The following is a 23,558-nucleotide window of genomic DNA, read 5'->3' on the forward strand; positions in this document are numbered from 1 at the left end:
ATTGTTGTCTGAGTGCCAAGAAGAAGCCCAATAGATGTACTATCACAAGAGGAGCGTTACGGTTTACGCTAAAATGTTCCGCTTGATATATATATATATATATAAATGCACTGTTCAAAAAAATAAAGGGAACTCTTAAATAACACAATATAACTCCAAGTAAATCAAACTTCTGTCAAATCAAACTGTCCACTTAGGAAGCAACACTGATTGACAATCAATTTCACTGCTGTTGTGCAAATGTAATAGACAACAGGGGGAAATCTTTGGCGATTAGCAAGACACACTCAATAAAGGAGTGGTTCTGCAGGTGGGGACCACAGACCACTTCTCAGTACTTATGCTTTCTGGCTGATGTTTTGGTCACTTTTTAATGTTGGTGGTGCTTTCACACTCATGGTAGCATGAGACGGACTCTACAACCCACACAAGTGACTCAGGTAGTGCAGCTCATCCAGGATGGCACATCAATACAGAGCCTGGAGGCGCTACCAGGAGACAGGCCAGTACACCAGGAGACGTGGAGGAGGCCGTAGGAGAGCAACAACCTAGCAGCAGGACCGCTATCTCCCCCTTTCTGCAAGGAGGAACAGGAGGAGCACTGCCAGAGCCCTGCAAAATGACCTCCTGCAGGCCACAAATGTGCATGTGTCTGCACAAACAGTTAGAAACCAACTCCATGAGGATGGTATGAGGGCCCAACGTCCACAAATGGGGGTTGTGCTCACAGCCCAACACCGTGCAGGACGCTTGGCATTTGCCAGAGAACACCAGGATTGGCAAATTCACCACTGGCGCCCTGTGTTCTTCACAGATGAAAGCAGGTTCACACTGAGCACATGTGACAGACGTGACAGAGTCTGGAGACACCGTGGAGAGCAATCTACTGCCTGCAACATCCTTCAGCATGATCGGTTTGGCACTGGGTCAGTAATGTTGTGGGGTGGCATTTCTTTGGAGGGCTGCATGGCCCTCCATGTGCTCGCCAGAGGTAGCCTGACTGCCATTAGGTACCGAGATGAGATCCTCAGACCCCTTGTGAGACCATATGCTGGTGCGGTTGGCCCTGGGTTCCTCCTAATGCAGGACAAGGCTAGACCTCATGTGGCTGGAGTGTGTCAGCAGTTCCTGCAAGATCAAGACATTGAAGCTATGGACTGGCCCGCCCGTTCCCCAGACCTGAATCCGATTGAGCACATCTGGGACATCATGTCTCGCTCCATCCACCAACATCACGTTGCACCACAGACTGTCCAGGAGTTGGCGGATGCTTTAGTCCAGGTCTGGGAGGAGATCCCTCAGGAGACCATCCTTCGTCTCATCAGGAGCATGCCCAGGCGTTGTAGGGAGGTCATACAGGAACGTGGAGGCCAAACACAATACTGAGCCTCATTTTGACTTGTTTTAAGGACATTACATCAAAGTTGGATCAGCCTGTAGTGGGTTTTTCCACTTTAATTTTGTGTGTGACTCCAAATCCAGGCCTCCATTGGTTAACAAATTTGATTTCCATTGATGAATTTTGTCTGATTTTATTGTCAGCACATTCAACTTTGTACAGAACAAAGTATTCAATGAGAATATTTCATTCATTCAGGTCTAGGATGTGTTATTAGAGTGTTTCCATTATTTTTTGAGCAGTGTATTTTAATGTGTGAAGTCACAAGCAACATAAAGCAAAAACCTGTCCTTGTACATTAATTCATGGTTCAGATATTTAAAGGTTTTCCTGATCAGTGGTTAGACATCTAAATACCAGGTTAATATTAATTTGATTTCTCTTTTGTTTCCCGGAATTTGGACTTAATACTGGTGTTCTTTATTTTTCAAACCAAAAGAGGACAATTCCAGTTTCTTTTCTGTCAATAAAAGCACAATATTGTCTGTTTTTCTGCACTTTCCTGTTTTTTAGCTGCTTTTTTTCATTAGTTCATTCATATTAGATTAGGTTTATGGTTATTCTAGTGTTTAGATATTTATGTTTCCTGGACTTCTCTGTGTTCCCATTCATCTGTTTTAATTAGCCTTCTTCCTTTAGTTGCTATATATTCTCACTGCCACCAGCTGCTCCACATTTCACCTGATTAGCCCTTCTATTACATTGGTCATTTCCCACACCACCTCTGTATTTATACTCTGGTGTTCATTGCTGGGAACTGGATCTTCCTGGTTACTTCTAGGTCCGGCTTCTCTATTGGTTTACCTGTCCTACCTCCTATGCTGTCAGTTACAAGTTCTGTAATTGAACGTTTCTTACCATGCCGCTCCCACGCGCCTGTCTGCACAATGGTCCTACAAAACTCCAGCCTGTTATGACATTAACAGTGTCAAATTGGTTGATCTTAAACCATATAAAGTGAATTTTTCATCATGAGCCTCTGAAATCCAAAACAAAACCTAGGAATAAATCAAAAGTGAAGCCCAGGGTTTGTGGAGCATGTACGTGATGGAGGAACTACAGCTTGCTTTTGACTGGTGCAATTACCTGGCTGGTTGGCTGTTATGTTACTCTGTCTGCGTAGTGATGTTTTCCCAACCTGAGCAAGGTCAGTGCATGATTTGTGATAAAAGTTTGTCTAAAAGATTGATCTGTACCATCTGTACTTGCTGAGGTGCAGACAAGTGAAATATGGAATTAAACTGCCAGTCAAGTGTTTTTCTCACCTTGGTCTGTCTGTTTCTGTATTACCTTTGAAGTGTCTGGCCATGTGCTTTATCATCTTTTCAGTGACAATAATGTCTTGCCATACTAGCTTGTGTTCCAGTTTAGCACTGAGAAGCGATGGAAAGCTGTGCAGCCGATCTCAAAAGTCACACTTCCCTTGGAGATGGGTGGAGTTTTGTGTCTAACTGCACATTTTAGGCCCGAGAACTTTGGAAACAGACGGGGTGTGTAGAAGGTATAAAAACTACAGTTATGTTTAATCAATAACTCACTGAAACAATCACTCAGAGGGGATTTTTTTGATAACATAATCTTTATTCTTAAACAATCACTAACTTCATTCTGAATTTGATAATCAATGCATATTTTTTATTATCTCACAATTCATAATGCATACATGAGTGTGTTTGAATGCAGTGATATCATCTGCAAACATAAAAATATGAAATTATATTCAATATTTCAAAAACCACAGCATTTGCCCCACTTATCATACATCAATAAACCCACAAAAAAGTGCTTTGCTGTTTTTTGCCGCCTTACTCATTTCATTCATTTCCAAAATCTGTCCATTCTGCTGTCGGCTGACAATGTAGATATCCAGTTTCATGCACGGCTTTAACTCCACAAATATCTCATTTACACAATATAAACGTCTGTAAAAAGATACATATATGCTGGTCTTGCCTTTTGACTTTCAGTGTCACATTAATTATAATGTACGATTCACAGTAATGCAGTACTGCAGGAGATGAAGTGGAATTTGAACTAATCTACCATTAGCTCTTGCAGATATCAGCTGTGGGCCTGGGTTCCAAGTCGAAGACCCTCCCAGATCCATGTCGATACACCCACTGCCATTTGCTCTGTGTAGCTGAACGTGTGCTATTAACTGTACAAACTACCAACATGGCAACCAAGGGTTTCCACCCAAGTTTAAACCCTCACCAAAATACTGAAACAGTTGCATATAAAATGTTTGAACATATGCTCCTCAAAGTCAACTTTTTTATTTTTTATTTTCACCTCAAACTTAAAGAGACTTTTACAGTCATGCGATGGTCATGCTTTGTCATTGTCAGTTTTCTCTTTCCAGCCTTTCTAAAATGGCTAGGTTAAGCTGTGCACTGTCAACCTCCATGACAAAACACCAGGCTTTGTGCAATGAGGTCTGGACCATAAGCCGCCATCTTTTAAGTCCCACTCCATCACTGAAACAGCTGTGAAACTTCCTGAGATAGATAAACTAAAGAGGAGGCTACGAATGAGTATAGCAGGGTACACACTATGAAGTGTACCAGTCAAATCACCAAGTCTAAACAGCCCTGTAAGAATGTAGATTTGTGAAAAATAAACTCTTCATAATACAGCAAATGGCTCATTACATGGGCGGTTGCACAATGAAACCTTCAGCTTTCACTGTGATGGGACAGCAATTATAATTGAAATAGTAGCATGACAGATCAGTGATTTATTGAACAGTCAGGCATCCTGTCCGTCAGTGCTAAAACATCTCCCAAAAATTTCATAATAAATGTAAAAGTGGTTGTGAAACTTAAAATTCTTGAAAGTTAACTAATTCACCACTAAGCCTGCTACACAAAATTCAGCTTCTCTTTCATTCTAAAATAACAACACGTCTTCAGTCAAAGAGCACTTCTTGATTTGCTCATATAGTTCTTAATATAGAGTTCTATTTTAAAATTTGATACAGCTAACAGCATCTCTTGAGGTGCAAGTGTAAAGTCACCTTTAGCAGCAATGGCTCAATGTACTGATGTTGGTCATTACCGGCCCTTCAGCTTTTGGAGAAAAATCAGTCAGTCAGTCAGTCATTTTCTACCGCTTATTCCATAGTGGGTCGCGGGGGAGCTGGTGCCTATCTCCAGCAGTCTATGGGCGAGAGGCGGGATACACCCTGGACAGGTCGCCAGTCCATCACAGGGCGACTTTGGAGAAAAATCATTAATGTTTAATTTTGTAAAGTTTGCACGTCTTTGCAAACGAACAATTTCTGCTATCATATTAAAACTGTAGCAAGATAGTATTTTCCTATTCTTACGTTTACCTACCTATGCAACTTTCTTTGTCATTCATTTGCACACAAAAGCTGCAGCAATGTGTTGTCAGTTTACTATTATTAACATTCCAGTTTGCCCTTTATGATATTGCTTGATGTAGTTCTGTCCTGCTACAGCAGGATAACACAGGGAAGGTAATTCCCTATGAGTCACATTGGTCTAACTTACAGGACACACCTGAGTAAATTACATCCAACCAGTAGTAACTTTCAGCCTTGACCTTCGACCTTCATTTGAGATTATCTAGTAAGATAAAAAACTCATAACTGAAAAGTCAACAAATCTGAACCACTATTACCCTCATAGTAATTGGGCTCAGTAAATTAGTAATGATGGTAATAATGATAATGACTTAGGATTTGCTTTCCAACAATAATACAGTAAAGCATAAAAATTCCAATAAAGTTTAGGAAAAAGGTCTTGAATTAAATGAACATGTATTAAAGCTTGTTTTTCACAACATAACATAGAAATGACAGATGTTTGTATATATGTGAAGAGAGACCACAATTCCTTTGTTTTCACAGCCTATTTCTCAGTTTTGCATAAAATGTTGGTCAAGAATATATATATGTAAATATATATATAGATATCTAAAACGTTTTCACAGGCAAGAGTTCAGTTTTGTTTTTGTTGTCTTGGTTGTACAGTATTAGCTCCTTGGAATTGTCCCACGCCCTCATTTTATTTAAAAAGAGTATGGAGGTGCAGAAATCTCAGGGGGAGTTGTGAAATTGAAAACTGTGAAATTGAAATTGAACCCCCCCCCCCCCCTGCTGGAAGTCCTTGTAGCTGGTGCTATGTGGAGTCTTGATTGACAGCTTTCCCTCCGTTCATGGTGGGAGTCCCTGAGCTCTTCCTGGAGCGGTGCTTCTCCTCTATCTCATGCAGCGATGGCTCCCGGTACATACAAACTGTGACAGCATTGCAAACACAAGGGGGGAAGGAAAAGGACAAAGATAGGAGGTGATCAGAAGGGAACGGCGGAGAGTAAATTTAAGAGATGGGCGTGCAGATAAGGTCAGGTGTGAGGCTGGGACAATTATACCAGGCTGAGAGGGAAAAGACAAGAGAATGAGGACACGGTCAGCACTTTTCTTATCACACTGCTTGACGAGTTCTTTTGATAAGAGTGATCCTCCGACAGGAACACAAACAGCTGATAACATTTAGTAAGTCTGTGTCAAAACAGCTAACATGACCATTCTGTCTTAAAGCTGATTATTGAATCTGTTTTTTTTTTTTCTCAATATAGTTTTTAATTTCATGATAAGGTCAAATTTTAAGACCTTTAAATCTGTAAAATTTGTTAAGTTATGAATAAGCAATGGGATTTCCATAAAATCACTGCAAGCATATAGCTTGTAATCTATTTTAAACATGTGTTTGTGTGAATCCTACCTAAAATGCCAACTGGAAGGTCTGTCATTTGTTCAAAAACTGGACTTATGCTATTACACACTTTGAAACACCTGATGGTGAGACTAAAAGACTGAAGAGTGTTAAGTTCTAAAGTCCATTTATAAACCCTGCTACAAACTGCAGTTGAAAATTCACAATGAGTCATATTTGAAAAAATGACAAAAACAGCAGGAAGATAATGGGCTTGCCTTTTTGCAGTTCTCATACAACTTTTTATTCATGTGGAAGCTAGACTAGAACCAGTGGTAACATTTTAACTGATTTATAGTCTTCAGCTTTTAACAAAACTAGCTGTTTATCTTGGACTAGCAAAGATGTCTGTGAGCAGCATGGAGTATGTTGCTGATGGGAAGATAATGCATGGAAAGACCACTGTTTTCTACCTGAGATAGCCTGCTGACATCCCGTGGTGCTTCGCAGATGAAAACAGAAGTAAGAGGTGCTAATAAACAAGTGATTGCATTAATTTAGCTCCAGAACAGCTTTGATGGGAAAAAACTGCAAATATCATTCACTTTTATACTAATTCAATAAACAAAGTAAGTGTTTAATACTTAAGTAATTTTAACTCAGCAAAACAATTCTCAAATTTTCATTTTTTTGGCAGGAATTTAATCACATTAATTTCTCACATGTGGTTCTTTACACTATTTCTCCAAAATGAAAGATTTTCCAATATATTAGGTCAAATAATAAATAAAAAATGTTAATTCAATTTCAGAATCAAAATCAAGAGAGTATGGTTACGATGAGACCAACATTAAAGGTCAAGACAGCATGTAATAGGTTTCACGGTGAATAACACAAAACTATGAACTTTCATAAAAAAAGGAGAGAAATTTAAAAATGTCATGATTCTGTTAAGATCTTTTGATTGTACAGGGTTCCAATGGACTTTCCATTTCAAAAATCTAAAGTTTACCAGATCAAAATTTCTAATTTGTTTCAAGTTTTTATAACATTCTGGACATTTGAATTCAAAACATTTATCTTGAAAATTTCAATATAGTAGATGGGGTTTACTATATATATATTTATAGAAAAGATTAAATAATAGGACACTTTAGCTTTTGATTTGGCAATATGGCCAAGGGTTGTTTCACTGTTTTTTGGCATCTGAAATAAAACAGTTTGTGAACTTTGATAATGATCTGTCTGTAAAAATAAACATAAAAAGTAGTTTAAAATCTTTGTTTGGCATCTGAACCCCCTTTGCCCATCTCTGTTTACCTACAACACACGTTCAGTTTAAAACCCTCATTTGAAGTGGGCTAGAGATCAAACATCAGTGTATTTTTAATACACTATTTGCAGGCAAATATTGAAGTGCCGCCCTGCTGGATGAGAAAACATAATATAAAGTTAGGCACATAAACTTTATTGAAACAGAAGTAAAGTCCCAACTCATTTAATCATTTCAGAAAAAAAGTATGATGCCTTTTTCCTTGATGTAACAACTCAAAGGCCCACATTATGTCACCCTAGTATCCTGTTCGCAGTGCAAATGCAAATAGAGAAATTTAGCATCAAGTTTTTTTTATATTCAAGCTGCATGAAATGCATGAAATGTCCTATTATGCCCCAAAAAACCTTTGGGAGAGTTTAGTCAAATAGTTGCTATTGTTATATGACTGAACAAAGCTTCAGAACTTGCCAAATATTTAAAAGATAGCTTTAAAAATGTTCATACCTTCAATAGGCCTGGGCACAAAGTGAGATGAGGGCTTAGTTTTCTTGACCCGATTGCCTTTCATGACTTGCCCCTCCTTTGTGAGGCCAAGGAACCATGCTCTGCCTGACTCCTGTTGCCGGTATACAGTGGACGAGTAGATCACATAGTAGTTTTCAAAAACTGACTCCTTAAACCTGCACTCTGGTGTGAACACCTCCTGCAGAAGAAAAATCAACCACTCAGATACAAAGAGAGCATAGAGAAGAAATACTTGTACATCAGCTCACACAGAAAGCTATTTGCATTCACATCAATATCAAATCAGTGGGCGAAGATAATTAGAAGCCTTAAAGACGGAATGCACTTATTAAAAGAAGATCCGTTTATTTCACACTGTCTATGTCTGCATTTAAGACCTGCATGTGGACATTGCCAATGTCAGTTCAAAAACGTTATTTGCATCAACAGATAAACTCAACTGAGAGATAATGAGAATTACAGTGTTATGTGAAAATTAGCAAACAGCAGAAGATTTTTATCTTGTGATTTCATTGCACGGCTGCAAGTCAAGGGGACAGTGAAAATGAAAAGGACCTGGTATCGGAGAAAGTGTCAGAACAGAATGCACCACTAGATCACAATCATGACAGTGAAAGAGTGAAAGAAACAATGCATTTGACCCTCTAAATCCATCACCAATCCAAGACACTGGTAAACTTGGTCATTTATAAAATTTTAATTAGGGTAATGGTACCATTTTATTTAAAGTTTGTTTCTTCACTTATCTCAAACTAAATCTATGTTTACTGAGCTAAGTGTGATGATTAATGAATGCTGACAAAGTGAGTTCCAAGCTTCTCATCTTTAGTCCTCGTCCCTGCTTGTACGCCCCTCTCAGTGGCTTCTAAAAGAATGAGGCAGGATCATAAACAAACCCCAATCACTTTTAAAGGAAGGGAAATGTGTCTGTCGATTATAGAGGCGGCTGATGCACAACAGCTGGTTTAGAGGATGTTGGAGCATCTCAGTTTTGGCAGACTTTGCATTGCGTGTGTGTGTGAGAGAGAGAGTGTGTTTACCCCTGAGCTGTATTTTATTTATTAATATATCCTTCAGGGCTCTGTGCCCTTTCACGGTTGTCTGTTTGACTGACAGCCCAATTCTGCTTCCTGCTGGAGGTGACTGGGCATCTATGATCCAACTCAGTCTGGAAACACATAAATCTGTATATTGTAAAATGATCAGTACCAAATACAAGTCTACATCTTATGTTCTCAAATTTAGACCATGTTATTCTCATAAGACAAAATTTAATGTTTTTTCTAGGGATAAATAGATTACAACCTAGGTTACAAATTTCAGTTCTATATATTATATTTTTCTGAAAGCCCAACCAATACCAAAACCTCAGTTGACCAGGTTAAGAGTCAGTCAGCTGAATCTGAATTAACATCATCAAAAACTTTCTTGACACTGTAAGTGGGCTATTGCATGTTAATTTGATGCACACTGGGTGGGATTCATTGTCATTGAGAAGCAGATAATTGGTCAGTTGGCTATAGTGAGTACGTTAGCTTTCCTACTATGTTGTGTGCCTTGTGTGCCTTGCAAAGTGTTCATAATCCTTGAAATTTTTTTCACAGTTTATCACTTGAAAATCATAAATTACAATGTGCTTTATAGAGATTTTATGTGATAGACCAACACAAAGTAGAGCACAATTATGAAGTGAAATTGAAATAATGCATGGTTTTCAAACTGTTTGAATAAAAATCTTAAAAGTGTGGTATCCATTTATCTTTAACACTCCTGAGTTAATTTTTGGAGCATGCTGTGGGGATGTTTTCTGTGGTTGCTGGGTTCCGTATATTGTATTGTAACAAACGTTATGTGCGATGTCTTAAGTTAACAATGTTCTTTCTTCCTGGAGCAGGATTTGTGATATAGTTGTCTTGTGGACGGATACACCTAATTGAACTGTAGAACTCTACACCTCTTCCCAAGTTGCCATGGGCCTGTTGGCTGCTGCACTTCATTCAGCCTCTCTTTGTCTTGCCTGTCAGTTTAAGTGGATAACAATATCTTGGTAGGTTTGCTGCTGAGCCTTAGGTTTTTTATTTTAATTTATTTTATTTTAGTTAGTGTTTAAGTAATTAGTGTTTGAAACAAAATGTGAAAATGTTCTAGGGGTATAAATGCTTTTGCATAATACTGCACTGAGAGGTGCAGGGGAAAAAAATGTTTAAACCAAAGAGTTGTTTGCAGATTGGCTCACTTTTAGTAAAAGATTCAAATTGCAGGACAAGTATAAGGTTATAGCTGAAACTGCCACATAGATGATAAATGAATACAGCCAGCACATGTATTGAGGTGCAATAGTTAATTAGAAAACACGGGTTGTATTTTTTATAAGATCTCAATTTCTGCTCAGTAATACTATCGTACAAAAAAAAACCTCAGTCAGCAGGTTATATGCATGTGTCTTATTTCTCATTGCAAGCTGTTTTTAAAAAAATTACCCATTTGAGTCTCATTAGAGAAAAACAGCTATGCTTAGCAGCTAAGGTGAATAACTCAGGCACATGGTCAAAAGTGTGGAAATGTCTCACTGGTCAGCAGGAGGGAGGACAAGCTCTGCAAAGACCTTGTGGTTCAGTTAATCTAAACCTGCTGCGAAATGTCTGCTGTCAACCAGCAGACATTTCACACCGGTGGAACTTCAGAGGTCACATTGCGCCTGTCTGACTGCCGGAGTTAGAGTGTGAACATATGTGTTGAGGCAGGTAGAGGTTTTGCTGTGATGCATTACATGGCAGCAAGCTGTTGTTTTTGTTTTTTCTTCAGCACACACATACACATTATTAATAATACTGTACCTTCATAATCAGACATTTGTCTTTGTTGACAGGCTTCAGAATCCTCTATAACAGGGTTCTTCAGCATTTGTTAGTCTGGGACCCCCTAACTGATGAAGGGACAGAGCAATATATATATATATATATAACAACACCGGGGGACCTTGTTTTGACTAGTATGGATAGGGGTGTGTGCTTCTCTTTGTTTGCAGATTGCACAGAAGGTCAGAATGTGAGTGAAGCAGAGTTTAGCTGGCGTGCCTAATGTATGTGTACATTTCTGAATGAAATACATTCTTTATGCCTCCATTCATCAGTTTACTACAACATGTTGGATTCATTTTAATGTGTGTTTAAAGACATAACTTTGAAAAAAGAAAAAATGAAAAAAGTCTAATTAACCAAACATTTTAATAGCCCCCTGCAGTACCTCCAAACCCTACAAAATATAGACTGGCACCTCTAACTACTGCTTTAGGATAAATTAAAAGAAACAATTGAAAGAAAATTGAAATTATGGATCGGAATTAATTAAATGTGTACATTAATCAAAAAGGTATAAAAGGGTCACTTTTTAAAACTTAAATGCAAAGATTTGACTTAAAGTTAGGATTTCTTTTACCTGACTTAAGTCTAAGAAAGACTTTTGCTAGAAGGAAAAAAAGGAGAAATGAACTCCAAGTAAGGTCTCTTTTGGTGTGTCAACTTGGCCACCAAATGAACCGCCACAATAAAACTGATAAGAGGACTCCTTACTTTGGTCCGAAATCAAACTGTTACGTGGCCTCTCTCTGGTAACCCAATTTGGGCCAAAGGCTTGTTTTTGGACTCCAGTTTTGACTGGAGCTTCTTGGTGCTGATTCTGTGTGTTTCTCCGTCTGTCCGAGACTCTACCAAGTCAAGATTGGACAGCTCACAGGAGTTGTCCCTTGTGATGTCATCAGATGGCAACCATCCCAACGGGGAAAACGTTTGGAAAAAGTGTGTTTGTGGCACATTAACACAATCGAAGCCAAAACCAAATCTATAGTTCTTCAAACCGTTCTGTTTAAGTTTAATGACCCTTGATTAACATTTTTCTGGCTGGAACTGCTTATTCCTTCAAGGACAAAGTAAATTATCTAAGAAGAAAACTAAGTCTGAGTCATGGCTTGATTAATCATCTTGTATGATTAAACATGAGTGTTGAGGAGCAGAAAGAAGTGGAAGAAGGATAAGTTTCAAAATGTAAAGGACTGTTGGCGTCATTATTAGTCAGCTGTGAAAGATGCTAAAGTAGCCCACACAATTTCCTCATTTAAATTGGGCAGTCTGCACCTTCAAAGCACAATATCTTTGAAGATCGCACGCAACACGCCCACTTATTGCACATGCAATTTATTTATAATACACACAAATTAGCACGTGCTATTTGGGACCTTTGAAGATGAGGCCCTTTGTGTCAACCTGGGCAATTTTAAAACTTTGCCATTTCCCTTTACTGTGGGGTCCCACAGGGCTCAGTTCTTGGCCCTATGTTTTTTTCCCACGTATCTGCTTCCCTTGGGTTCCTGTTTTTTCGGAAGCAACAACGTGCCTTTCATTTTTATGCAGATGACTGACCATCCTCTGTAGAGCTTGGCCCTCTGGCTCAGTACATAAAACCTACCATTACGAACCTTGGGATGAAACTGGACAGTGATTTTAATCTTGATAGGCGGATCAGTTCAGTGGTGAAATCCAGTTTTTATCAACTGAGACAACTGGCAAAAGAAACAACTGTTCTTCTTAAAAAAGGATTTTGAAACAATAATTCACACATTTTTAATAACATGCAATGATTACTGTAACTCTATTTACTATGGTGCCTCACAGACATCCCTGTCTTGTCCCCAGCTGGTGCAAAATGCAGGTGCACATCTTTTAACTTGTACAAAAGAGAGAACACATAACTCTTGTTTTAGCCTCAATGTGCTGACTGCCTGTTCATATTTGGGTATATTTTGATTTGATTTGATTTGTTTTTAGGTTTTTAAAATGGTCTTTGCCCAGCTACCTCACTGAGCTTTTACAATTACATCGCCCCTCCTATTCGCTCAGGTCAGCGGACTGGCTTCTCCTGGATGTGCTGAGGACACAGCGGAAGCTCAGACGGGACAGAGCTTTTTTCTGTGGCAGCTCCAAGGTTTTGGAATTCACTGCCAGCGCACATCAGACAGGCCTCTTCACTGGGGAGGTTTTAAATGTGCTCCGATCTCATATTTTCTTTATTAGCTTGAGAGTGGTCATTTTACTTGTTCGAGTTGTTTTATAGCATCTTTTAAGTTTTTTTTTTTGTATTTGTTTTAATTCTTATGTGTGATATTTGTTCAGCACTTTGGTCAGCTGTGCTGTTTGAAAGTGTTTATTAAGTTGGCTTGGCTAGGCTGGCATCTATCCATCCATCTATTGTCTACACTCCGGTCGAAGGCGGGTATCTTCAGGGGTCATTGGGCAAGAGGCTGGCCCCAGCTTCCACAAGTCACCAGTCCATCACAGGACATTTTTTTAAATAAGCAGTTTTAGAACAGAATACTTTTTAAACACTGCATATTTTAAAGATGTCAGGAAGATCTTCTGCCAAATAAACATTATGTTATGATGATTCCACAAAGTCGTGGCTATAGTGAGATTCTGGGGATTTATATCTCTACAGCATGACTAGTATTAATACAAGTCATTCTCAAAATATTAGCATATTGTGATAAAGTTCATTATTTTCCATAATGTCATGATGAAAATTTAACATTCATATATTTTAGATTCATTGCACACTAACTGAAATATTTCAGGTCTTTTATTGTCTTAATACGGATGATTTTGGCAAATAGCTCATGAAAACCCAAAATTCCTATCTCACAAAATTAGCATATCATTAAAAGGGTCTCTAAACAAGCTATGAACCTAATCATCTGAATCAACGAGTTAACTCTAAACACCTGCAAAAGATTCCTGAGGCCTTTAAAACTCCCAGCCTGGTTCATCATTCAAAACCCCAATCATGGGTAAGACTGCCAACCTGACTGCTGTCCAGAAGGCCACTATTGACACCCTCAAGCAAGAGGGTAAGACACAGAAAGAAATTTCTGAACGAATAGGCTGTTCCCAGAGTGCTGTATCAAGGCACCTCAGTGGGAAGTCTGTGGGAAGGAAAAAGTGTGGCAGAAAACGCTGCACAACGAGAAGAGGTGACCGGACCCTAAGGAAGATTGTGGAGAAGGGCCGATTCCAGACCTTGGGGGACCTGCGGAAGCAGTGGACTAAGTCTGGAGTAGAAACATCCAGAGCCACTGTGCACAGGCGTGTGCAGGAAATGGGCTACAGGTGTCGCATTCCCCAGGTCAAGCCACTTTTGAACCAGAAACAGCGGCAGAAGCGCATGACCTGGGCTACAGAGAAGCAGCACTGGACTGTTGCTCAGTGGTCCAAAGTACTTTTTTCGGATGAAAGCAAATTCTGCATGTCATTCGGAAATCAAGGTGCCAGAGTCTGGAGGAAGACTGGGGAGAAGGAAATGCCAAAATGCCAGAAGTCCAGTGTCAAGTACCCTACAGTCAGTGATGGTCTGGGGTGCCGTGTCAGCTGCTGGTGTTGGTCCACTGTGTTTTATCAAGGGCAGGGTCAATGCAGCTAGCTATCAGGAGATTTTGGAGCACTTCATGCTTCCATCTGCTGAAAAGCTTTATGGAGATGAAGATTTCATTTTTCAGCACGACCTGGCACCTGCTCACAGTGCCAAAACCACTGGTAAATGGTTTACTGACCATGGTATCACTGTGCTCAATTGGCCTGCCAACTCTCCTGACCTGAACCCCATAGAGAATCTGTGGGATATTGTGAAGAGAACGTTGAAAGACTCAAGACCCAACACTCTGGATGAGCTAAAGGCCGCTATCGAAGCATCCTGGGCCTCCATAAGACCTCAGCAGTGCCACAGGCTGATTGCCTCCATGCCACGCCGCATTGAAGCAGTCATTTCTGCAAAAGGATTCCTGACCAAGTATTGAGTGCATAACTGTACATGATTATTTGAAGGTTTACGTTTTTTATATTAAAAACACTTTTCTTTTATTGGTCGGATGAAATATGCTAATTTTGTGAGATAGGAATTTTGGGTTTTCATGAGCTGTATGCCACAATCATCCGTATTAAGACAATAAAAGACCTGAAATATTTCAGTTAGTGTGCAATGAATCTAAAATATATGAATGTTAAATTTTCATCATGACATTATGGAAAATAATAAACTTTATCACAATATGCTAATATTTTGAGAAGGACCTGTAAATGCATACTGACAAGTTTACTCTATCTTATCACAGAAGAAAGGTAAAATGGCACATTTTAAGGGTAACATGCTTCCGTTCGGGACAGGAATCTAATTGCAGATATGCTGATTTTTGTTCTGGGTATAGAAGTATTTTTAAGCAAACTCTGCATGTACTGTACTTTTTTTATACAACACCTGCAGAATAGTTATTACTTGTAAGGATTATCAAGAATCATAATTTAAAATCATAATTTGAAAAAAATGTATTTCCTAACCAAAAATCATTATTTACGAATAGAAATCAGAGATGTCCTCTGGTGTTGTGATTTTGGGCTCAAAGATCTTTAATAATTACAATTAGCTATTCATCATTACTTGTACTCGTACTCGCACTCGTCATCCTCTGCTTTATCCGGGACCGGGTCCCGGGGGCAGCAGACTCAGCAGAGACACCCAGACGTCCCTCTCCCCAGACACCTCCTCCAGCTCTGCCGGGGGAAGCCCGAGGCGTTCCCAGGCCAGCCGAGAGACATAGTCCCTCTAGCGTGTCCTGGGCTGTCCCCTGGGCCTCCTCCTGGTGGAAAGTGCCTGGAACACCTCCTGAGGAAGGCGCCTAGGAGGTATAGATGCCCAAGCCACCTCAGCTGGCTCCTCTCGATGTGGAGGAGCAGCGGCTCTACTCCGAGCCCCTCCCGGATGGCCGAGCTCCTCACCCTATCTCTAAGGGAGTGCCCGGCAACACTACGGAGGAAGCTCATTTCAGCCGCTTGTATCCGGGATCTCGTTCTTTCGGTCATGACCCAAAGTTCATGGCCATAGGTGAGGGTTGCAATGTAGACCGACCGGTAAATCAAGAACTTCGCTTTTCGGTCAGCTCTCTCTTCACCACAACGGACCGGCACAGTGCCCCCATTACTGCGGCAGCCGCACCAATCCGTTTATCGGTCTCCCGCTCCTTTTGTCCCTCACTCGTGAACAGAACCCCGAGATACTTGAACTCCTCCACTTGAGGCAGGAACTCCCCTTCAACCTGAAGAGGACAAGCCACCCTTTTCCGGTTGAGAACCATGGCCTCGGACTTGGAGGAGCTGATCTTCATCCCTGCCGCCTCACTCGGTTGTGAACCACCCCAGCCCATGCTGTAGGTCTTGGCTAGAGGGGGCCAGCAGGACCACGTCATCCGCAAAAAGAGGAGACGAAATCCACTGGTCCATAAACCAGACCGCCTGCCGCCCTTGGCTGCGCCTAGAAATCCTGTCCATGAAAGTTATGAACAGGACCGGTGACAAAGGGCAGCCCTGCCGGAGTTCAACATGCACATGGTCAAAATTGTGCCAGCAATGCGGAGCAAACTCCTGCTCCACTTGTACAGAGACCGGATGGCCCATAATAAAGGTTCCATACTCCTGGATCACCCCCCACAGGGCATCACGAGGGACATAGTCGAATGGTTTCTCCAGGTCCACAAAACACATGTGGACCGTTGGGGCAAACTCCCATGAACCCTCGAGTACCCTGCAGAGGGTATAGAGCTGGTCCGGTGTTCCACGGCCAGGACGAAAACCACACTGCTCCTCCTGAAGCTGAGGTTCGACTATCGGCCGGACTCTCCTCTCCAATACCCTAGCGTAGGCCTTAGCAGGGAGGCTAATATCTTAATATGGATGCCAAAATCATCCATATTAAGACAATAAAAGACCTGAAATATTTCAGTTAGTGTGCCATGAATCTAAAATATATGCATGTTAAATTTTCATCATGACATTATGGAAAATAATGAACTTTATCACAATATGCTAATATTTTGAGAAGGACCTGTATATGAAGATTTATTGAAGCCAAATAATTCTGATATACCATTATTCTGGTCCAAAAACCTTCACCTAACTAACAAGCACTATTCTACACAAAGGGGATAAAAATGACTACCTAAAAATAATAATAAAAGAAAAATATATGCACATTTAGTGTCTATGAAGATCAAACCAGCAGTTCTATGGACAAAATGTGCAATTTGGGTAAAATGGAAAGAGAAATCCTCCTGGTGTGCTGATGTCAGCAATCAGCTGGTAAAACGGTGGGGCCATGCCCCTTTAGCCTCTAGCAGCTGATTGCCCCAAATCTTGAACAAAGAGTCATAAAACTCTGAGATGGGAACTCAGTGGAAAAGCTCCAGTAATAAAACTGGAACAAAGGAGTAGTCAGGCGAGGCCCAGATGCTTTGAATGAAACATTTTTAAGAGTCCAACTTCTAACTCTTATCTGATTTGGGATCAGCCGGACAAAACATGAACATGCACGATTCAGCAGCGCTTGCACAGCAAATCAAAACACAGCTCAACATAAAACACTTCAATCAGTATTGCATGCAACAAGTTGATACCTTAGATTAACTACAGGTGATTCTAAATCACCTTAACTCTGCCTCATCCTACCCAGACTTCTAAATGCACCTATCCAATTTAATATAAAAAGAACGAAATTACTTTGACATTAATTTCCTCTCTCCATCGGTTGGGTCAGATCTGAAGAAAAATGAGGGAGGGGGGATCACGCGTCCGTGATCACCTCAAGACAAAAAAACGGTAAACTTCTCATCCGTCCAGGAGGGGAAAATATGAACCGTTTAGTCGACTGAATCAACAAGGAGGAAACTCATCTCCTTGGAAATTAAACATCTGTGGGTTTATCACCTGCGCGGGTGTCGGCATGGTCTTCGATTGGCATATGAATCTTCTGACCTTCTTGTATCAGACAGATTTCCAGCTTTCAAGCTCTTCCAGGAATAGCCTTGTGGCGAAAAAGTTCGCCTGCAAGCTTTTGTCTCTCCAGATATGCGCCTCCCCTGTGTCGCCCTGTGTGCTGGAAATGGCAACGAAACTTTATTTTCTGCGGGTTTTACAATCCCGGGTGACGTCAGAGCTGTGATTTTGTTGAGCTGTGCATGTTCAACTGTGCGACCAAAATGGATGACTCCAACATACTCATGTGAAATGTTATTCCAAGTTAAAAAAAAAGACCAGTGACAACCTGCCAAGCAAAAAAAACATATTAGATCAATCACAAGATCACATAAAGAAGACTGGGTTTTATCGACATCTTAAATTTCATAAGTACCAAATCAATGTCAAGAATCATCAGCAGCAGCAGGTCCTGTTGCTCTGGTTTCTAACACTGCCAACTGTAGTGTCAAATACAGTTTTAGCTTAGGTGTATTGGATTGTTCTGTATATATTTTCTTTTTAAGCCATAAAATGTTATGTACCTTAAACACCACATTAACTTTCAGTTGAATACATTTTTCAAACAGACCCCACATTTTCCTACTCCACCAAAAGTGAAAACATGCTAACCAGTGTGAGACTTATAAATGACATCTAAAAAAAAAAACAGTCAGAGGACCAGAATCTGACAATTTATCGCTTGACAAAATCAGTGGTCAACTGGCAGCAAATTAATATCTTTTCTTTTGTGAATCAGTGAGCACACTTTACATAAGTCATACCAATCTGTGCTGACAACATTATTCTGTGCGGACATTGTGACTGAGTGAAGAAGACTCAGTTGTCGTCAGTATACATGAGATGTTTGAGGTACAATAAAAGATGCAAGAAGCTACAAGGCTGACACAAGAAGGAGATGCATTCAGCAGATAACAGGATGTAGAAGCAAGATCGCCCTGTTTTACCTAAAAGTTGAATTCTGCCATGGGTCATGCCAGAAATATCTCATCAGTCAGCAGGAGAGCAGACAATTGGAAATCTCAATAATCTCTCACCTTCATATATATACAGTACTGTGCAAAGGTTTTAGGCAGGTGTGAAAAAATGCTGTAAACAAAGAATGCTTTCAGAAATATAAATAATGATTGTTTATTTTTATCAGTTTACAAAATGTTAAGTGAGTGAACACAAACAAACAGCCAAAGTCATCAAGAAATATCTTCAGTGTAAAGAACAAGATTCTGGAAGTGATGGGGGCCATACCATCACTGACCCTGATCTCAACATCATAGAGTGTGTCTGGGATTACATGAAGAGACAGAAGGATGAGAGAAAGCCTACATCCACAGAAAATCTGTGGTTAGTTCTCCAAGATGTTTAGAACAACCTACCAGCCGAGTTCCTTAAAAGACTGTGTGCAAGTGTACCTAGAAGAATTGACGCTATTTTGAAGGCAAAGGGTGGTCACACCAAATATTTATTTGATTTAGTTTTTTCTTTTGTTTCCCCACTGATTTTAGTTGATTAATGAAAATAAATGATTAACATATGGTTTTCTGAAAGTATTCTTTGTTTACAGCATTTTTTCACACCTGCCTATAACTTTTACACATTACTATATATATATATATATATATATATATATATATATATATATATATATATATATATATATATATATAATATATATATATATATATATATATATATAAAGGGGAGATGCTGACAGAACATTAAACTAATTAACCTCGTATTGGTGCCTCACACACAGGACAGTGATTTTTGTACCCAAACTGTAGAGTAGGGTTGGGAAATCACAGCTGTAGTCCAGACAGACAGACAGAGAGAGAGAGAGAGAGAGAGAGAGAGAGAGAAAGAGAGATAGATAGATAGATAGATAGATAGATAGATAGATAGATAGATAGATAGATAGATAGATAGATAGAGATAGATAGATAGATAGATAGATAGATAGATAGATAGATAGATAGATAGATAGATAGATAGATAGATAGATAGATAGATAGATAGATAGATAGATAGATAGATAGATAGATAGATAGATAGATAGATAGATAGATAGATAGATAGATAGATAGATAGATAGATAGATAGATAGATAGATAGATAGATAGATAGATAGATAGATAGATAGATAGATAGATAGATAGATAGATAGATAGATAGATAGATAGATAGATAGATAGATAGATAGATAGATAGATAGATAGATGAGGCACACTGAGAAGGAACAGTGGTAACTGCTGTGCAGTAAAGTAGGTCATATTGTGTATTATAAATAATGTAAGAAAACTCTTCATTGTAGATGCTCAGTCCCCACGCACTTCATTGCTTAACACTTCACATTTTCACCCAACTCACCCCCAGTGTTCAATGAGCAACAGCCCTCACAGCACGTTCTGCACTCCAAATACTGTACAAAGAAGTGAGCCACCCACTAGTTTTACTGTGTGCAACCCATTTAACTGATCAGTAACAATTGTAAAGCGAAGTTTAACAATTAGCCACATACATAACACTTGGATTAAAAGGCTGAAATATTGCTTGAAGTTGCAACCTAACAGCAAGAATGGAAGCAGACTTTCCAATTTTTAATAAGAACAAAAAGCAAAGAAGTAGAGAAAGCAAAATGAAAGGAAGGGAGTGTATAAAAGGGAAGTTTCCCCTTTGTATATATTTCCCTAAGGACAAGAGAGTGAGAAGAGCTGCACCTCAGTGCTTTACAACAGGATAATGAGAAAACAAGACAGCATTAAGAGGCAGTGGGGAACATTTAAAGTTTAGACAGAGAAAATAGAGGTCTGGCAACCTTAAAGAAAAGGAAGTAAACTGACAAGTTTAAATAAGAACAGTTCAAATGAAGGAAAAACAATAAAGACAGGGACAAACAGGGACAAAAGATCTAGAATTAAAGTGAATGATGCAGCTGTACCATGAGGGTGCTCATTATGTGTGAAAATGGAGCAGAAATGCTTCTCTTTACTGGCCTCATCAGAGACTTTCAACAGTTGTTCCAAGTCACACATTGGAACATTTCACAGGTAAATAATTGGAATAACTGAAAAAGCGGGAAGCTTTTACTCCTGGTTTGCATCATAATTTAGCTTGTTTATGAGCATTCTGCACCCATCTGTTTTGATTGCCCCTAAATGATCCATACTACCACCCACATAATGGACATTAAAGGTAATTTCCCCATGCTTTGCATTTTTAGACACTGTTCTGCATGTGTTTGGCCAGTGTGTGGATCAAGTTGGACTCTTGGTGCAAAACTGTCCTTTCTTTCCAAAGGTCAAAACCATGCTCTTCTGCATAAAAATATTTTTTAAATTTTCAACTGAAAGCTGCAGTTTGACAGTAGGGTCCTTTACTGCTAGTAATTATTAATAATAACCCTTTGACTCACATCCAAATGATGATTTCATAAAGCAATGAACTCTGTTGGAGATCATACAGCATCTCCTAACTTAGAATCAGTTTATGTAATGAAAAATCTCTCTCCATCCAGTCGTGATTAAACTTTAATTAGGCTTAGATGGGTGGGTGTTGGGGTTTTATTGTAGGCATTATAGTGAGGCTGTGAATTGTGAGTTTGTTTATGAGCTTGTAGTTATGAATGAGTCCATCCATGGGTGAGTCATTACAGCATTCGCTGAATGACCTTCCGCGAGCTTAAAGCTGGCTTATACATGTGTCAGGTTGTGCTGAAGTTTTACAAAGTCAAGAAATCTTGTCATGAATAAATTACCTAAATTTTAAATAAATTTGTAAGACTTAGAAACTTAAAAAATATATACTTTTTCAACCACTTTTGATTTTCATGTCTCAGTAAAGCTTTTGCCTTGTCAAATAATCCAGGGAGGCAACAAGATAGAAAAGAACTTCACTGGGTCCTTCAAGTATTTATGAGTAGAAAAGCTTTGATGGACAGTTTGGGAACTCCAACTCTAGCTTTTCATTCATGATGGATGAGCGGCATTCAGACAATCATGACCAAGCCGCTCAACAGAGGTCTTCAAGTAAGACATCCTTCCAGTCTTCTTGTCCGCTCAATAATAATACCTTTATTTAGATTAAAAAACACATTACAGGTTTAACTGATGAGAGCTGAGATATTTTTATATCCTTATCCCTGCCTGCCTGCATGCACACATTATATTCCTCCCTTTAAACATCAATGACCAGTTCCATCCCTGATTGTGATTATACGATCCACACTGTTCGATATGTGCTTGTGATATTTCACTCCAGTTTCAAAGTCCATCTGAGTAATATGTAATGCCTAACTTGGCATGGCCAGTTATCAGTATCACAGTATTCAAAGGTTTTAAAAAGCCTTTAGATGCAAGTGACCAAACCTTTCTCAAATAAAAACTGCAGCATTTTCCCTCTAAATGTGAGCTTTGTGACTGCTCTGTGTGGTGGAATGTGGGTGTTATGGAGAGCCGTTTCATTCAAAATTAAATAAATAAATACTGCTATTGATAAATTATTAATAAATATTCCATGATATAAATAAACATCCACATGAAATAAAACAAAATAATTATGTTAAAATTAATTTTTATCTTATTTTATTTAATTCATTTCAAGATTTAATTTACTTAAAGATTTATTTAATTTACTTAAAATTTATTTATTTATTTCATAATGTAGTTTTGATTTTGTGACACTTTTATTGTGTAAAACTACTTTACATATTTCAGTGACTTTTACTTTTTAACCCCGTTTTTCCTTTTAAGCTCTTTTTATTTCATGTTCATATATTCAAATGAGGGAGCGGAGTTTTATCTGTGGGGCGGCGCTGGGACAGCAGGACTGAGCTCAATTCGTGGCTGTGACCGGCAGAGAAAAGAGAGGTCTGGAGCTGCCACCGGAACTGCCACAGCATGCCGGAGGGAGCCAGCGGATTCCGCGAGGATGCCAGAAGGTGCCAGACCGGCTGTAAAAGCCTGCCACGGCGCTTGCCGCTGTTTTTGTGGAAGCTGTTTGTGCAATAAGTCTTCGTCATCCTTTCAGCACGTCATACACACACATAGTGCTATTTATTTCCCATCTCAAGTAAATACAGCCACCTTATGTTATGGGTCTAATGCTGTTTATTAAATAAAAACCAATAAAGACATCCTCATTTAAAAGTAACAGCCTATAACAATAATGGCATCCCGTTTACTGATAATCAGCATTGGTTTCCACAGAAACAGCGGCAACCGACGTGGCAGGCTTTTACTGCCGGAGCCAGGGGACGGAGCCATCCGGCCACTGCCACGAATTGAGCTCGGCCCTGCTGTCCCAGCGCCGCCCCAAAGATAAAACCCCGCCCCCTCATTTGAATATAAGAACATGAAATAAAAAGAGATTAAAATGAAAAACGGGGTTAAAAAGTAAAAGTTATTAAAATACGTAAAGTAGCTTTACACAATAAAAGTGTCATAAAATAAAACGGCATTATGAAATAAATAAATAAATCTTTAAGTAAATTAAATAAATCTTGAAATGAATTAAATAAAATAAGATTAAAATTTATTTTAACAAAATAAAGAGAACACTTAAACAACACAATATAACTTCAAGTAAATCAAACTTCTGTGAAATCAAACTGTCCACTTAGGAAGCAACACTGATTGACAATCAATTTCACAGCTGTTGTACAAATGGAATAGACAACAGGGGGAAATCTTTGGCGATTAGCAAGACACACTCAATAAAGGAGTGGTTGTACAGATGGGGAACACAGACAACTTCTCCGACCATATGCTGGTGCAGTTGGCCCTGGGTTCCTCCTAATGCAGGACAATGCTAGACCTCATTTGGCTGGAGTGATGATGATG

The 23,558-nt window shown here is 39.3% G+C and overlaps 1 protein-coding gene across 5 annotated transcripts in view; it reads right to left on the reverse strand.

Annotated features, from left to right (window-relative positions):
- Positions 1 to 2,959: 2,959 nt before the first annotated feature.
- Positions 2,960 to 23,558, reverse strand: part of fgf12a (fibroblast growth factor 12a) — a 63,530-nt gene continuing 42,931 nt past the window's right edge. For all 5 annotated transcript variants that reach the window (XM_047368753.1, XM_047368752.1, XM_047368751.1 and 2 more), the window contains 2 exons: positions 7,859 to 8,057; positions 2,960 to 5,660 (listed from right to left, as the gene is read on the reverse strand). In XM_047368753.1, coding sequence (XP_047224709.1) covers positions 5,545 to 5,660; positions 7,859 to 8,057 — 315 coding nt within the window. In that variant the 3' untranslated portion in view covers positions 2,960 to 5,544. The remainder of the gene's footprint in view (positions 5,661 to 7,858; positions 8,058 to 23,558) is intronic.

The sequence above is a fragment of the Girardinichthys multiradiatus genome, chromosome 6, assembly GCF_021462225.1.
Source record: "Girardinichthys multiradiatus isolate DD_20200921_A chromosome 6, DD_fGirMul_XY1, whole genome shotgun sequence".
Taxonomy (NCBI): domain Eukaryota; kingdom Metazoa; phylum Chordata; class Actinopteri; order Cyprinodontiformes; family Goodeidae; genus Girardinichthys; species Girardinichthys multiradiatus.